This window comes from Coenobita brevimanus, chromosome 66 (assembly GCF_032717465.1).
Source record: "Coenobita brevimanus isolate Jiangsu-jjx chromosome 66, ASM3271746v2, whole genome shotgun sequence".
NCBI classification, from domain to species: Eukaryota; Metazoa; Arthropoda; class Malacostraca; order Decapoda; family Coenobitidae; genus Coenobita; species Coenobita brevimanus.
The window spans coordinates 1092501-1111545 of NC_137019.1; the positions used below are offsets into that span (position 1 = coordinate 1092501).

General features: G+C 42.2%; 1 protein-coding gene across 3 annotated transcripts in view; it reads left to right on the forward strand.

Moving 5' to 3' along the window:
* Nucleotides 1–19045, forward strand: part of LOC145405221 (uncharacterized) — a 211249-nt gene that overhangs the window by 172907 nt on the left and 19297 nt on the right. For all 3 annotated transcript variants that reach the window (XM_080276641.1, XM_080276640.1, XM_080276642.1), the window contains 3 exons: nucleotides 3626–3713; nucleotides 14700–14889; nucleotides 18325–18558. In XM_080276641.1, coding sequence (XP_080132767.1) covers nucleotides 3626–3713; nucleotides 14700–14889; nucleotides 18325–18558 — 512 coding nt within the window. The remainder of the gene's footprint in view (nucleotides 1–3625; nucleotides 3714–14699; nucleotides 14890–18324; nucleotides 18559–19045) is intronic.

Consider the following 19045-nt stretch of genomic DNA (forward strand, 5'->3'; position numbering starts at 1 on the left):
TTTTCTTTTTGTGTAGACTAACTAGCTAAACAGGCCAACACCCACGCCTTGATTTTTCTCCGTCTCTCTTGTGACGCTGGAGACTGTGCTTGCTGTGCTGTTTTTCATTCACTCATACCTGCCAAAATTGGCTTGTGTTTCGTATTTTTTACTCAGAAGTCTACCCAACTCACTTTATAGATAGATAGATAGATATACACGCTTGCAATGTGTGTGTGTGTGTGTGTGTGTGTGTGTGTGTGTGTTTTGAAGAAACACGTTACACTTGTGGACATATGTGGAAAGTTTTTAACGCTCTAATCGGAAATCGGCCCCGGGACTCCTTGATAGAAGACCGACACTAATATCAATACACCATGGCGTAGTAACAGCTAAGCCCACACGAACTGTGTGAAGACCCAGGGAAATCGATTATGGAAGGATATGTTTCAACCCATATCTCATAATATGGGTTAGGGGTTGAAATGTATCCTCACATTTCAGAATCATTTGGATTTTTGCTTTGCCCTACGCAACTCTCTGTTTTAATCTATCCCAGCCAGGACAAGCGCGTTCCACACACACACACACACACACACACACACACACACACACACACACACACACACACACACACACACACACACACACACACACACACACACACACACACACACACACACACACACACACACACACACACACACACACACACACACACACACACACACACACACACACACACACACACACACACACACACACACACACACACACACACACACACACACACACACACACACACACACACACACACACACACACACACACACACACACACACACACACACACACACACACACACACACACACACACACACACACACACACACACACACACACACACACACACACACACACACACACACACACACACACACACACCACACACACACACACACACACACACACACACACACACACACACACACACACACACACACACACACACACACACACACACACACACACACACACACACACACACACACACACACACACACATTCCCTAGTAGGAGTGTGCGAGTGAGAGATAACATTATGGTAATTTTGCGTATGTGAATGTTGAGGTGGCTGCTGACGTTTGACATTCATCTCCAACACCCACACACTTATTTCACACTCTCTGCACATCACCACACTCTCCTACCATCCCTTCCCCCTCCAGCACACACACACACTACCCCTCTCTTTCTCATTATACATACCCACAGCATAGTCTCAAAATACCCACACCACAATCTCACACACCCACCACATCACACACACTCACGCCCACACTTCACTCCCACATAGACATACAGCTCCCCACACACACATCCACACCACCCCTCACTGTCACATCCACATCACTCTCTCACATCCACACTACAGTCACACATCCATACCACACTCACACATCGTCCCCATACATACCCACACTATATTGGTACACCCCCCCACACACACACCGACACTTTCACATACGCTATAACATATCCTCTTCTGATTCACCTGCACATTCATTCTCCATTTCCACCTGCACTCATTCCAATGGCTGTCACTCACTCATCCTTGTCAGTTGCTCTCACTCACTTGCCTGTTCTCTTGCAAGTTCGTTTATTTCCTATTTCGCTTACACTTTGCATCCAGTATTCTCTCCATGAAACTATAGATTTACTGTCTGATACGCCACCTAAGCCTTATTCTCAGTGACCTTGGAGGTTTCGTGTTATCTCTTCCCCAACAACTTATTTTGCATATTACATCCTAGCAATCTCTTGTGTGGAAGTTTTGTTGTTTTAATATCGACATAGTTTACAGGAATATCATACAGGAGAATACTGAGGTGTTATGTGTAGAATAAATCGCTAAGGTAGAGGTATTACGAAGTCTCCAAAATGCATTTAGAATACAACGCTCACTCTCAGTCAGCCTCTTATTCAGTCCCTCACTTTTCACCCACTCCCTTTTTCACCAATGCTTTCTCATCTTTTTGCTACCAATTCTTCCCACTCCTATTGCCCACTTACTCACTGACTCATCCTGCTATTCCACTCACTCATTTGTGTTCACCAAGCCACACCTCAAATCCTTCCACTTCCTCCTTAATTTATCTTTCCTGTTATCCCACCTCTCCGTCCTCCCCGCCACTCCTTCTGTCCCTGCTTTCCGCGTGATGCCACTCCTTTTACATATTCACCACTCCCTTTCTATGTTCTTGACGCTGCCCCTTCTTGCCCCTCTCACCCACTTACTCCGTGACTCATCCGTCTGTTCCTTCACCTGCCTTTTCTTCTCACCCAGTCACACCTCAGATCGTTTTCATCTATCATACTGTTCCTACCTCAGCATCCCCCCCCCCCCACACACACACACACTCTCCTTGTGTTTCCGCTTCCACTCTCTGTCATCATCCCGCTGCTTGACACCAGCAATTTTCGCCTCTCTCACCCACTTAAATGACATCGTGCTGTTCCACTCACCAACTTCTTTTGTTCAAATTAATGAGCCATAAGTCAGATCCTCGTCGTCCATCACTTGGAAGTATGTTCTCCCTGCAATCGAGAGGTAATGGGTTCGATCCCCTATCTGGTCATGACATTTTTGGGTATGGCCTTCTATACTCCAGCCTGGTTAAACCCAGAAAAAGAAGAGACTATCTTCCTGTCCTGGTCGTTTCGGCCACAAATGATTTAGGCCGTAACGTCCAAACTGGCTGACGCCCGAATCACCTAACGTCCTAAACAGCTTAAATAACCAAATTTCATCAAGATGACATCGCTGAAGTTAGGTTAGGTTAGGTTAGGTTACGGCCTAAATGACTTACGGCCGAAACGACCAGGACCCCAATGTTCACAGACTTGCGGCGAAACTGTTGATGCATCAGCTAAGGCATCGGCTGATATGTCATATCAACAAAAAAATTCAAGTTGAGCAACTTTGTACTTCATAAGAAAGTCGCTAAAATGCTTCCTTTTAAGCGAAATTGAAAATAGCCTAATAGTCAGCTGATGCGTCAGCTGACGAAACAACTGACAAATTAAACCAGCTCAAAATTTCAAGCTGAGGAACTTTGTATTTCATTAGAAAATCACTCAGAGTTCTTCAAATGCAAGTATTCGAACTTTCCTTGAAGGAGAGGAAAAAAAAATTCCCCAGGTGTAACACTTATAGACCTGTCGGCTTCGCTGCAGGTAAAAACGGGACCTGGATTGTAAATTCTTCGGTTGTGTACGGTAGTTTGATCGAACATTGAAATATAGCAAATTTTGACATGTTTAATGACCCTCATGCAGTAAAACAGGCATTTGGGTCGTATTCTGAATGGCACAGGCTTCCTTGCAGCAACTCTCTTCAGCTATTTAGTCTGCTTATTACATCTTAACTTGCTGTATGTCGCTTTAATGCCGACATAGTTTCGCCAGTAGCAGAGAAAAGGATACCAAGGTGTAATGTGCAGAATGGTTCGCTAAAGAAGGGATGTTACGATATCTCCAAAGCCACTCATAATACGACCCCTGGAAAGACCTTTACCACTACTTCTGCTCCCCGTCTTTTTGTTGTTAGTGACCCTACCAACAGTGACCGTGTGTTTCCTCTGCAGGGCGAGGTGGAGCTGGGCGGGACGGAGGCACAGCTGGCGGCGCTACAGGAACAGCTGGTGGCCGTCATGTTGGAGAACCAGCACCTCGGTATGTAGAGGGGGGGCAGCTGGAGTTTGTGTGTGTGTGTGTGTGTGTTTTCATGTTAGAGAACGACTACCTCGGTATGTACGGTATATGGGGACAGCTGAAGTGTGTGTGTGTGTGTGTGTGTGTGTGTGTGTGTGTGTGTGTGTGTGTGTGTGTGTTTAACGGCTGCACTCTTTAACCTCAACAGTACGGTAACGTCTTCATCGTTTTTACTACCAAACGGGATTACTCAACCTAGGTAAGACGTAACAGTGAATGAGTTAGACCTGAGAGAGCAAAAGGGATTCCCACTACTTAATTTCTGATAGCCTCTTATGAAACCTCTCCACCATACGTGGCTTTCCCTGGTTTTAGTAAATAATCTATTGGCAGCAAGAATTAAATAAAGGAGGGGTGTCATAGTTACCTATTTAACTCCTCTATTCCAATAACGTTTTTAGATTGTTTTCTTACTATCTTAAGGCGATTTTATTAAACATAGGAGAGATATTTTATACCGAAGGGCTTAGTTATTTTTTTTTTTCCTCTCTTTGTATCGTAAAGTCTCAACGCTGAATTTTAATCCCTAGATCAAGAATTTAATCTAGAAGTAAGTCACTGAATTGGAGTTAATATATGGCAGAAAATTATAGTGATGGAGGACAGTCATGAGGGTTAAAGGAGTGGGTTCGAGGTGATTCGAGCTTGTTTGATCTATTTGGTTCGCTTGTTAGAGAGATGGTGATCAGAATTTCACGTCATTAGGAAGATTGAGAGACCCCCCCCCTCTCTCTCTCTCTCTCTCTCTCTCTCTCGTGTGTGTGTGTGTGTGTGTGTGTGTGTGTGTGTGTGTGTGTGTGTGTGTGTGTGTGTGTGTGTGTGTGTGTGTGTGTAGCTCTATCACTCTCATCCAGGGTATTGAAAGATGAAAGGAATGCTGTGTTTTGAGAGGGAATGAAAGCTAGTGTTACTCTTGATTGGACGGTACTGTGGATAGGGAGGCTAAATTTTGGAACAGCGTTTATATTGGTATATTTCAGGATAGAGTAATTGATATGATAGAATGGAACAAGCGATTACCGTGACTGGCAAGTGAATGATTGTATATTAAGGGAGTTAGAAAGCATCAGCAAGCTTTTATTTATCTGTCGTGTTGGAAGATGAATAATGTGTGTGTGTGTGTGTGTGTGTGTGTATATATATATATATATATATATATTACATACGTAAACTGACACAATCATAGCCTCACAGCACTTCCACTTTTACATACATCGCTATGCGCACAGACAACCCTTCCCCATTTGCATTTGAGCAGTATAGGAGCGATTTATTTTGACTGTCACTCTCCCTCTGAAGAAATGGTCTAGCTCTTCTGTGAACCCAGTATGTATTGGCACAGATATAGATACGGTACAGAGTTTTGCACTTTTGCCGCAAGTAAACTAATCCCAAGCTGACGTTCACTCGCACACATAGGCCTACCTTCCTTTTGAAAAAGCACAGTGTCTCGTTTCAAGCAATGCTGAGATTTTTTTTTTTGTTTTTTCCTAGATCAGGTCAGCAACACTCCCTTGGAAAAAAAAAAATGCAAAAGAAACGGCAGGAGGGTTTTAGCTTAAACACTGATGAACGAGGCGAGAAGGAAGAACTGACTGAGGATTGTGGCATTGACGATCAGGGAAATGAATGATATTGTAATGTAGGGCAACTCTGAAGCTAAAATTAAAGAATGAAGCTAAAACTGAGGAAACAGGTTGGGATGGATGTGAGTGGAGTTAGATAAAGGTGGAACACAGTTGTTAAGAGGCAGTGGGAGTATGGGATAAGGGTGTGTGCTGGATAAAGTGAAATGACTAAACGATTGTCATATAACAGGAATTAACCTTACCATACTTACAACGACGCATTTACAGTAGATACCAGATGTCAGCGATGAAAATAATTTTTGATACGGTAAAAGAAGGCAGTGAAGCACAGTGACAGTATATGACCTGTTATATGCTTTGGGTTTTGAGTAGCCAGTATTGCCAGCTGTGTCTGATTAGGTAGTGGCTATGAGTAGGTAATGCGGTCTTGTTGTTGAATATTTTAGAGACATTGTCCTTGCCTGAGTTTTGTTTGATGTCTTATAATTTGACGTAGGCTAGTAAAGATGTATCTCATTGTCCATATTCATTTAACATATCTTGACATGTATTTGATTGCCTGTTGTCTGTCTGTCTATCTTTCTGCTCGTAAATCATTGTTACCCAGAAAACCATTTACGAGGCTGGGGTGGTAACCATATATCCAAATAATGGGGTAATGTGGAACATACTATGGTGCGCCTGTTAACTGAGTGGAGACACAGAAATGCTGCGTCCAACCAGGAATAAAACCTCCATTCTCTTTCCCGCCTCGCCGCAGCGAGGCGCTGTCTGTTGCATGGGAGCATTGGTTCATTGCGCGGGACGACCCTGCAGGGGCAGCTACATGGCAGCGGTTGATGGGTCTGCTCGGCCAGACCGGGGTTACTCAACAACAGCTGCATGTGTCTGTCTGTGTATATGATTATCTGCCCATCTGCTTGGATATCATTATTCTTATATGTGTCTGGCTGTGTATATGACTTGCCGCTTATCTGCTCGTATATCTGTGTTTGTGACTATCTATCGATCTGTTTATCAACGCGTACATCTGTATACCTCGTCTCTCATCGTAGCTTCATGGGGCCGCCAATCATGTCGCAATGGTGGCGTCAGGTTATCCTCGGTAATTGTCTTCAAATTGTCCCCTCTTTCAATATTGCCTAATGACTCTTGATCTTCCCTCTTCCTCCCCTGCTGTTTCCTTAATCCATCTTCCTTCTGCTTCTCATCATTTTGTGGTCATTTCCATAATCTTTTTTCCCTCTCCTGCTGTTTCCCTGCTCCTTCTTTTCTCAGTATTCTTTTTACCCCATTGCCATTTACTGTAATCTTCTTTATCCTCTTCTCCCCAACTGATTCTTTACCCCTCTCCTCGTCTCTTCATTTCCTTTCCCTTTCCATATTCTTTCTCCTCCGCTGACTGCTTTATCTTCTGCTGTATTCTTATAAAACCCTCTTTTCCTCCTCGTGATTTAATCTTTTGTGTAATCTTCCTCCTTCCAACTTTGTTCTCTTCTGCTTTCTAACCTCTTTATCCTTTTCTTTCTTATCTTTTTTTTTTCCTCCAACTCCAAAATATATAATGGAAAAAGCTAAGTAGCGACATGTACAGTAACTCATTAATTTTATGTAGATTATGAGTTCCCGTATGTCTTTCTGTGGGCCATCTTTAGTGTAACATTTAAATGATCAAAACTGTTGCTTCCTCATGAGTGACGCGCGCTGCGTCAGTGATTTGCATTAAATTTTTCGAATCTCATGCCATACCTTACAGTTTACCGGTCCTGGAATGAATAATGCTACAAACTTCAAATTACTGCACGTATAATAACAAGAAAAATATAGATAACAAAAAAAACGTTGCTTATAATTGTACAGAGAGAATGGATAGGGTGGATCACTTGAAACAGCGATTAGTTGTCTTTATGGACCTGGAAAATACTTTTAACAGTCTGATGGGGAGTAGTAAGGTAGGTGTTGAGATGGATGGGGGCTTGAGGAATGGATTGTTGGAGTGGTTATGCGATGTATGTATATGTTACAAATAGAGTCAATGGAACATACAGTGAAGAGTTTGATGTTGAGGTCGGGGTACATCAGGGATCAGTCCTGAGCCCACTGCTCTTCATAATGATAATGGAAGTGTTATGACGAGATTTCAGAGAGGGATGTCCGCGGGAGTTCCTATACTCAAATGATCTCGTGCTGATGGTAGGGATCATGGAAGGACTAACTGAAAATTTCCGAAAGTGGAGAGCAAGTTTGGCGTCAAAAAATCTTCGAGTAAAGGCTGGAAAGACATAAGCCATAGTCAGTGCTTGTGAAATTGAGCCGCTTACGGATCGGGTAACTGACCACGTGCTGTTTGTAGGAAGGACGTGGGTGGTAATGGTATTTAGTGTACCGGTTGTAAATACTGGGTTCGCAAGCAGCGTAGTGAAGTGCGTGATAGTTTGAGGCTGGCTGTAGATTTCAGATGTAGTAGACGTAAGCGCGCTGCCAGACCACTACGTTGTAGACCAACAATATCATTGGTAATGGGAGATGAGTCACTGGAAGTTGTGGACAAATCCTAGAACCTCAGTGATGTCATCAGCCCAGGGTATGATGCCGAGCAGAATGCCATGTAGAGTGCTCCTCATCCTGACATCTCGGGTGTTCTCGGTGTTCACAAAAGGGAAAGCGTTTGCAACCTGTGTTAGGAGCGTCACTTCGTATAGCAGTGAAACGTGGGACGTAAAATAGGAGGATATAATGTAACTGAAACGAAATATGAGAATGATCCCATAGGTATGTGGAATATAGATAGCTGATGGCACATCCTCAGAAGAACTGAGAAAACGAATGGGAAGTAGAAAGTAGAAGTTTGAAATGGTTTGGACGTGTTGAGAGGATGGACCCGGGAAGTTGGGTGAGGAAGTGAAGACGCATAGAAGTGCCGCACCATCAATGGAGAGGTACACCAAGGAAGACGTGGGACGAGGTGGTGTTTCCTGACCTTAGATTTAGAGGTGTTACCAGAGAAATGGTACAGAACAAACCAGGAAGGAGGAACGCCATCAGATGAACCCGTCTGACCCATGTTAGATAAAACTGATGATGATGATGGTGATGACTTCCGGAAACCATAATGCACTAGATGCTGTGCCGTGTATGAACTGAAACTGATTACGGTTTGCATGTCGGCCGCACCATAGATGGAATTCATGTAAAAATTTAAAAGTGAAATTGTAAATAATTTATAGCATTATTAATCCCTGCACCATAAATTGTTTGGGTATAGCAAAACAGCCTCGTGAAATAGAGGTCACTTGGCTCCGTGCTCCCCAGGACTAAGTTACACCCTCCCGTGATCTTTATATTTTACGGTTTATGGGAGTCCACATGCCCACACATAGATACGTTTTTAATCATAACACCGTGAAGTATGATAGACCATTTTCCTACACCCTGTATTGCTATATAGGAGGAAAACAGTCTAAGCGATCTCTCTTAAAGATGGATGCCATTCATCTTTTGGCGTTACTCAGAATAAAGATGAGTTAGTATATAAATTAATAATATTTCATTATGTTGCAGGTGTTTATAAGCGTGTTGTTGCCGAGTAACTGTACCAGACTATATGCGTTCCACACTAGGGTTAGACCTTGTGTCCTCGTAGAGAGAGTGGTAGCTAGAAATAACCCTCAATCACACTTCCCCATCCTGGAAAAGTACGAATGGAGTTGGGATGTCAGAAGTGAGAGCGGTGTATATTTAGAGAGAGAGAGAGAGAGAGGGTGTGAGGGAGTAACATACGGTACACAAACCACAGACCACAAACAGCCTCCTCAGTGCTAACAGGGTCGCCTTTTTTCCCCCTTCATTAGTGGTACTGTTTGAAAATCACTGTCCACGTACATTATACTCTGTTTATTTGAACTCATCAGTTTCGATCACGTACTTTTCCTAACTATCCTCCTGTTTATGTATTTTATTATTTTCTTAATCTGATCCCTACATTTTCGTTTACCTACTTTTTATTTTATTGTAACCTGTTTATTTAAACCCTCTATTTTCGATCACGTTTTTTTTCTTATTTCCTTCTCTGTATTTATTTTAACCTTCTGGTCATTGAAGCCCTTCAGTTTCACTCTCGTACTTTTTAATATATCCTTGCGATTTTCAGACAATTGTTACCTTGCAACTTTCAGACAGTTGTTTCCTTGCAACGTTCAAACAATTGTATCATTGCAAGTTTCAGACAATTGTTACCTTGCAACTTCAGAAAGTTGTTACCTTGCAACTTTCAGACGATTATTACCTTGCAACTTTCTGACAATTGTTACCTTGCAGCTTTCAGACTATTGTTACCTTGCAACTTTCAGGCAATTTTTATTAGCTTAGGGAAAACTTTCGCAACTGACAGTATAAGATTCAACCTTCGTTAGATGTTTCAGTATAATAGACCTCTCCTCAGCGATAACAAAGGTAAGAGAGAGAGAGAGAGAGAGAGAGAGAGAGAGAGAGAGGGAGAGAGAGAGAGAGAGAGAGAGAGAGAGAGAGATTCAGAAAAGTTCACCTCCATTCAGCAGTAAAAGTATATTGATGAGATGCATATGATTAAAACTTTATTATTGCACATTACTCAGGGCGGAGAACCACGGTGGCGCAGTGGCAGTGTGTTCGTCTCGTGTGCCGCGTCTAACTGGAGTACAGATGGAAATAGAAGCTGTGTCTCACGTTCGAAGAGGGTGGTGGTAGTATGTCCTTTAATGTCCTATTATGTTCATACTGAGTCGGTTCATACGGAAGACAGAGAGAGGCAAATACGCCATTGGACTGAAGGAGTTGATTTGGCCTGATGTTGCCAACGTGCAATTTCAATGCTGAATTGTACCAAAAGATGAATGTTGAAATATGGTCTGAGTCGCAAGCAGTGTCATGGATAGAGCCGTAGTATCGTCATATTCCACCATTGAGTTACGAGAAATAATTTGCAAAAGGTAAAAATAAATCACCAGCTTAAGGTAGACAAAGTATAACTACTGCTGCCTAAACCGCGTCAGTACGGTGACTTCTTTTATGCCTACACTTGCCACTTCTAGACGATTTTATTTAAGTAAGGAGACACATCACGGTGAAGGAACCTAATGAAGGCGATTTGCAAATTCTTCAGTTTGAAAAGTCTCTCCTAAGCTTAATAAAATCGTCTGAACATAGTAGAAGTAAAACGAAAAAGGCCTCACTTTATTCAAGGGGTAATATTATTATGCATCGTTTATTGTGGGTGCATCGGTGGTGCACCATTATTATCGCCCGTCTTACGAGGCGGAACGATAATGTTTTTGCCTGTCTCTGTGTGTGTGTGTGGGGGGGGTATCTGTTCCCATTATATCTTATGAACGGCTTAAGCTATCAACATGTAACCTTCAGGGTGTCAAGATATGGCCGAAATCTTGGCCGAGTTCGAAAATGGGCACTCGGGGTCAACGTCAAGGTCACCAAAATGGCTGCCAAATTTTCTTTATCGCCCTCCTTTAGCACCATTATATCTCATGAACGGCTTGAGCTATCAACATGAAACTTTCAGGATATCAAGATAGGGCCAGAATCTTGGACTTGACCAATAGTATATTCTGGCGGCCGATTAGCATTCGGCTCCCGAATGCTTTTCTTTCATTCCCTTAAGGGTTTACTGTACGCGTCTAGAACTGTCGATGAATAGTATATTGATGAAATGCGAGACTATTTGTAGAGGAACATGGACGAATTTAATCAAAAGATTGCAGTATGCAGGAAAATCGTCTCAAAATGATGTGTGTGTGTGTGTGTGTGTGTGTGTGTGTGTGTGTGTGTGTGTGTGTGTGTGTGTGTGTGTGTGTGTGTTTTGTCGAGGAGGTTCTCTCTCTCTCTCTCTCTCTCTCTCTCTCTCTCTATATATATATATATATATATATATATATATATATATATATATATATATATATATATATATATATACTTACAGACAGAGAGAGAATATTCAACCCATGGCATGCTACTGGTTCCTCACATCATTCACACAGTAACATTCCTACCAGAACATCCCTCATACACAACACTGCCTCTCACACATCTGCTACTCCGCCCCCACCACAGCCATTCACCCCGCTCCCTCGTTCCCTCACGCTTTACAAGTCCAGTCGACATTTCTAATCTAAGAGCCACCCACAGAGTCCCCTGAGGCGTAGTATTCATTCCTACCCCCCGTATGTTGTACCCTTCACAGCCACCACCCCTTTCCAACGTCACCGCAGGTACCCACGTGTAGCATTTTGCAGTCTCTAGCTGTCCTCCTGCCAATCCATTCCCTTCCCTCCTGTCATCCATTCCCTTCCCTCCTGCCATCCATTCCCGTCCCTCCTGTCATCCATTCCCTTTCCTCCTGTCATCCATTCCCATCGCTCCTGTCATCCATTCCCTTCCCTCCTGTCATCCATTCCCTTCCCTCCTGCCATCCATTCCCGTCCCTCCTGTCATCCATTCCCTTTCCTCCTGTCATCCATTCCCATCGCTCCTGTCATCCATTCCCTTTCCTCCTGCCATCCATTCCCGTCCCTCCTGTCATCCATTCCCTTTCCTCCTGTCATCCATTCCCATCGCTCCTGCTATCCATTCCCTTCCCTTCTGTCATCCATTCCCGTCCCTCCTGTCATCCATGCCCTTTCCTCCTCTCCTCTATCGCCCCTCCACAGTCCCTCCTTCCCAGGTCATCGTGCCGTTTATATCACACAATAGGGTCTCCAGTAGATCTATTGTTACTCTCCTTCTCGCCTCAAGGGAAGAGATAGCATAGCCTTTCGACCAGATAAAGACCTCTCTATTTCTGTCCTCACCTCGCTTGATTATTATTCCGAGACACATAATTTCCTTCCTGTTACATACCATACTTTACAATTTTCTCAGAGCCCTCCCTTGCCTGATTAATCTCCAGCACAAGCGCAGTATCTTAACCTGTCTTACTTTGCATGTTGAGGTACGAGAGGCAGCACGCAATGCTCCCATATACCCGGTGTCGTGTAGCGCAGATAAAAGAGCTGGTGACATAAGAGTACGTGGTTTTAATAATGCGTTAGAGGCCTATTATTGGAGTTGCAATGCCTAGTCTCTCTCTCTCTCTCTCTCTCTCTCTCTCTCTCTCTCTCTCTCTCTCTCTCTCTCTCTCTCTCTCTCACACACACACACACACACACACACACACACACACACACACACACACACACACACACACAGTTTTAGATGTACGCAAGTGGCCATTTTCTGCAGTATTCGTATTCCGTTTCACCGTTAACTCACCGACAGCGTTACAGTGGCAAAGTTTTTAAGTAACAACGAACAGGGGAAATAACAAAAAAAACGCGCACACCTCAGAAATACCTCCGGTCGCTTCTATTTTTAGCTATTCTATTTTCTTCTTGTTATTTTTGTTGAGATTATTTTTTATCGTTTCGGATCTACATAAATTTACCTTGGTTCGTGTGGGTATTTAGTGGAGAATGCCAGGTGAAACAAATGTGTCCTTGCTTCGTATTGTTCGCACGACACATGAGCGTTTGGGGTTGAGGGTAGTATTGAGTTTTGTGCTACAGTGGACATCAACTGCGTTTTGAGTCAAGAATGTAATTTACTTTATTCCTCAAAACCGACCCTACGCGCAGTTGGCCGGATGGATGTGTCTGTCTCTTACCACTGCTGAGTATATATTATATCATCCGTGTCTTTGCGAGAAAAGTAATGGAGTTTATCGTCATCGTTTCCGGCTTTTCCTGCATGTTTTAGCGTTTGGTTCCGGAAAGTAACTAGAACATTGTGGGTTCTGTACTATTGTCAGCAAAGTCCTGTCGCCTATCGAACTTCTTTCTCCATGGATTTTAAATATTATGCTGGCATCCGCAGCAACCGGCCTCATAATTATGAAGTTATCAGTGTTGATTGCTGCAAATTCACCAGACTGGTTTTCAAAGCGGGCCTACAGCCTGCATAAGTATCGAATTACTTCATAACGATAGATCATTACACAGAGTTCGATGACTTTCAAAACACAGCCTTGTGATAATAGCAGCTCAGCATTCCTGTGGAAATCCATTTAGCAAATGGTGTTTACATTGCTTCGAGATTTTGTGCTGTTTGATCTAAGTCAGGGACTACGACTCCTACCAGACAATATTTGGTTCTCCGAACTCATCACATTGATTCCTCCCTACAAAGCTGGTCTTTCTCGTGACTATAAATAGCTTAGCAATAACTTCACCTAAACTCGAAGTGTTCTTCTTATTCAATGGCACTCACGTTCTGGATCAACATTTTCACTCTTTTTCAGGAGAACTCTTTTAGGACCTATCCTGGTAACATTTTTGTCTATACGTATAATACCTATACCTATAACACTTAACTACTTTCCCGCCATTTGAGGGCGTGACGGGATGGGTTGCGACGGATAGAATTCTGTTGGGTATTTGTTGATATATTTTACTAATTTATTACATGAAATTATGTATGCATGACTGTTCAGCCCTTTCTACGGGAAATGCTGATGATAATTCTTCCAGTTTTACTTTCTCCTAGTTTCTAAATCCTGCTTCACTTTATCCTGAAGTCGGAAGGAGAATCAGAAAAATAATGAATATTAGGATTATTCTTCTCTGACAACCCTTGATGGCTTATGGAATTAGGCTTCGGACACTAAATAGATAAATATTCCTGGTTGGTAATTCCTGAAAATATTGGTGAGGGAGTGTCGGGGTGGGGTGGACGGGGTGGCAAGAAAATATTGAGAGCTTTTGTGCTGAAATGGGAAGCAATAGGTCAGAGGTCGGTGGTACAGTAGCTCTCTCTCTCTCTCTCTCTCTCTCTCACACACACACACACACACACACACACACACACACACACACACACACACACACACCTCATTAAAGGGGTCACAGACGAAAGAATAACTCCAAAAATAAACCACAAACCCTTTAATTCACCAAAAAAAAACATCATTAACACCTGCTGAGTAGATTAATTACCTTTGACCTTCCGCCTGGAATCTCACGTCATATTAACCGGCGTTCACTTTGTCGCGGTGTTGTGTTGGTGGTGGAGTGGGTTCGCGTGGGTAATTGAGTTGTTTGAGCCAGTGGATGAGGACTGTGTGTGTGTGTGTGTGTGTGTGTGTGTGTGTGTGTGTGTGTGTGTGTGTGTGTTTACCTAATTGTATTATACAGGATTTGAGCTAAGCTCGTGTTGTCCCGTCTCTTTCCTACAAATATTCATTATCCAGTCTAGATTTTACACACACACACACACACACACACACACACACACACACGAGTATATATAAATCGTCTTACCTCCCTGTCAATCGCAGCTGATGAGGTGAAGGTCCTGAGAGAGTCCGGCCCCTCCGAGCAGCTTCGGCAGCAGCTGGAGCGGGAGAAGGAGAAGAGCCGAATCCTGATGGAGAGGTTGCAGGAGAGGGAGAAGGGGGAGAGGGAGGCGAGGGAGAGGGAGAGGAGCACCAGGGAGAAGAGTCTACCTGCTGGAGATAAGTCGCCAAGGTGAGAGATGTGGGGAGCTAGATAAATAAATAGTGGGAGAGTTTGGTTGATAGATACGTGTGCATGATTGGATGAGTAGTTTGGTAGATGGGTAGACAGATGTACTAACAGATACTGACTGACAAAAAATTAAGGAGATAGGTAAACTGATGGAAAAGTAGACAGATGAGGTTGATGAATGTTTAGAAAGAGTGTGAAGAAAAACAGATAGACAGATAGATAAGTTTAGAGACATAAGTGGATAGATAGAGATGGATGGACTGTTACAGAAACAGGAACTGATAGCAGAACAGATAAGTAAAGATGGGTCCAAAAATTTTTAGATAAAATTGGATAAACGAGCTGATAGAGGTGAATAGATAATCGAATAGAAAGGTTGATAGTCATGTAAATCGAGAGGAATGAATAGTTGCTGTAAATAGGTAGGGATAGTGAGACAGGTAGAGAGAGAGATGGATGTGTAATTCGACTTGAATGGCTAGTGAGGGAGATGCATAAAAATGTATAAACAGAGAGTGGGACACACAGACATGTGGATGGATGGGTATAGATACTGATATAGATACCGTTTTGGTCATTAATTCATATACACGTTTGGGGCCCAGAACAGTGCCTTTTTCGTTCTAACTTGTCCTGAAACTGTCATTTTTCAATGTTGAATGTCGAGCTGTAGCAATAGATTAACACTAATATGCTGCTGGTCACGTTGAAGTGTTATGGGAAGGATGCAGAGATGTCCCATTGTCTTTTTCTACCACAGAGCTACATGAAATAAGTTATACAAGACGAAAATCCGAGCCAGTTTAAGGTGAAAGAAGTATAGGAAAGCGAAAATACAACGCTTCCAATCTACATGAATAATGCTTGTTCGTTTGACAGTCTCATTTTTTTATATACAACTTGGAGACATTGTAAAAGAAATATTGACCACAGGTATAGGTAAATAAACGATATAAAGCAGTTGGTGTGTCTTGCATAGATAGGTGAAAGTTATAAATGATAGCTGGATAAATTGAATGATAGCTGAATGGATACATAACATGGAGAGAACTTACAACAATACAAAACCAGGTAGATAAATTAATAGATGTTAGATGGTCTTGCATAAATGGATAACAAAAAAAAAAATCGATAGCGAGACAAAGATATATGGATGGCACTAGGCAGACAGATACGATAAAAATATTGATAATGTTGTTAGGTGGTCATAGCTTACACAGGAACCTCATTATGCCGGATCTTCCCTCTATATATACACTCTAAGCTCCTGGCCTTTCTGCCTGTGTGTTCCCAATTTTATTCCAAAGTCCAACATTTTCTGGAAGGACGCGTTTCTCCTCCTCATGCTTTCTTGGCATGTGGAAGGAATACTTTTACATAGAAGGAAATTTTTGAAAAGCGAATAAATACAATATGTGGTTTCATAAATCTTTGACTGTGGTAGATATTGTCCACTAAATTAAGACTGTTCAGTAGAGGAAAGGCCGTATTTTCATTGGCTTGGAAGAGTTCGTAACACCTCTTATTCGGTGATTTATTTTGCATACAACGCCTCAATATTCTCTCATGTGTTATTTATCTCAGTTTAGTATCAACATGTATTACATCAGCAACACACAAGATGACATCAGAGTGAAAGATACAAAATATAGCACTGAGGAAGAGGTGGGCTATAACGAAATCGGTACCAGCGAGAATAGCCCACCCGCCCAAGAGTCGTAGCCTATTAAGCATTGGAGATTTCATAACACCTCTTCTTGAGCAAGTTATTCTACTCTTTACACCTCAGTACTGTCTTTAATGTTATCAGTGCAAACGGTATGGATGTGAAAGCGATATAAATAGCAGGCACGAGAATATTAGGATGTAATATGCTGTATATATAGCTAAGGCAAAAGTCCTACGAAACTCCTGTGTCACTTAGAATAGGTCCCTAACAAATAAAGATTGGCAAAAATAGTAAAATTGCCACATGTCAAGTTATCGAGATGGCCTAAAATTTCCTGATGAGGAGGCGAAGGGTCGAGTGGGAAATGATACCCTCCTCCTCCCTTCCCGTCGCCCGGCGTCTCCAATTAAATTTAATTGAAGAAAGTTTGATGGCAAAAGTAGGAGGGTGGTGCGAACTGGAGACTGACCTTATTACTTGATAGTATCCTGGTAGTAATTTGCCAGAGTGCAACATTATACATGATGTGTAAGTTTGTTTTTTCCTTTTTTATTTTTATTTTTTCACTGAAATATGAAGCATTGTTGACCACGGCAATCTGATGGCGTATATTACATTTTATTCTTGCCATCTCTGGGCACATAATTATACTCAGCTTTGGAGAGACTTTTTGATTTGGAGGAGTTACAGAAACCCCGTCATTACTGGAGTTGTGGCCAAAGTTTAATAACAGTATGTGGTAGAAGGTATTAAATATAAAAATACATTATCTAATTGAAAGGGTTAATGACTGCTGGACATCGCAATATCTGTTGTAGCGAACGTTTCTGATGCACTGATTAGCTTAAACCTGAAGTTGTGTGTGAGGTACAGAGCCCTGATTATAATTTTCATTTATTTATTTATTTAATTTCTTGAATTTAGGAAAGTTGAGGATTATGTTAGGTGACATCTGGCGACAAGAAATGATACGGAGTAATGCTGAAATGTAGGACAGTCATCTCGTCATCTTAGGAAGCCTACAGGCTTAACTGCCTTAACAACATACATCCTATATTCTGCCTTATAATTCTTTTGTATGTTGTTAATATCTTTTGCATATCGACATAGATGACATGAAAGAAAATATTAACAGAACAGAAGTGAAAAGAACGAGGCACTTAGGTGCCCCTTCTACCGACGAGAAAACGGGATGTGGTCACCCTGAATTGAATTTAATTAAAGGAATTTGACTTTTTCTTTTTGTTCCTTATCCCCTTCACAGCGAGAGGTTTCTTCAGCAAACAATAGTCGTCTGTAGGTAACAAAAACAGAATTTAAATTGTTTCTAACTACTTAACCGTAGGAGGTCTCTCCTGACCCGAGTGTAGTGGTCTGGCAATAACAGGAATAGAATAGCAAGGTGTCACGGTACTAATAGGACTGATTTACTGTATTAACTTAATTTATGACAATATTATATTGTAGTCAACTTGCAGTTTGTGTGTTGGCATGTTTGTTTACACATTTCTCGTTAACTTGGCCTAAAACTGTAATCTTTCCTTCTCAGATGCACATTTACAGCAGTAGAATAATATTAGAACATTAGTCAAGAAGAAGTGATACAGAAAGGATGCAGGGCAGTATTATTATCTTATTCTGCCACTCAGCTGCGTAAAATAGATCACAAAAGGACGAAAATTTGGGCCAAGTTAAGATGAGAATTGTAGTGCATGTGTGCCGGACTAACCCACTAACACCCCGTTTTGGCGACACCCGCCCACCAGCCTGCCGCAGCGGATACGAAAACGCATTAACCAGATGCACAAGACCCAGTCCATGGATGCGGAGGACGGGTCGCCAGGTCCTCCTAGCCACCTACCGGCCTCCTCACGTCTGCTGCCAGTGGTGGGGGACGAACAGAAGGCTGGAGGAGGGGGAACACACAGGCCCTCCCCCTCCCCGCCTTTCCCCACACCCATCGACAACCCCACAACCTCTCCATCCAGTCAGATCGTGAAGTACGGTGAAAAGCCAGCTCATTTAAAAAAAAAAAAAAAAATGGTGGTGGTCCGCTCACCATCGTTCTACTCTCCCTGTCCTCCTTATTTCCTACTTTTATTATTTTCTTCATCCTCCCCCTCTCCATCATACTCCAACTTTTCTCTATTAAAAAATAAATAAATAAATCACCCACATGTCCTGTACACCGTTTTCTAGGTGGCATGGAAAACCTCGAAGCACCTTCTTCTCTGCCATTAATTTTAAATATTACTCCTTCTTATCCTTTCTTACGTTACTGACTCTCCTACGTTAGGTAATAAAGATATGAATGAATAACATAAAATGAGAATATTAGAGTGTACTCTGCCTAAAAGAATCACTAAAAAAAAAAGTTTGCCACTACAGTACCACCTAGAATACGACTCCAATGTATATGATCCTGCTCATTTTCTTTTTTTTCTTTTGATATATCATGGGTTATTCAAGATGTGTGTAAATCTTGGC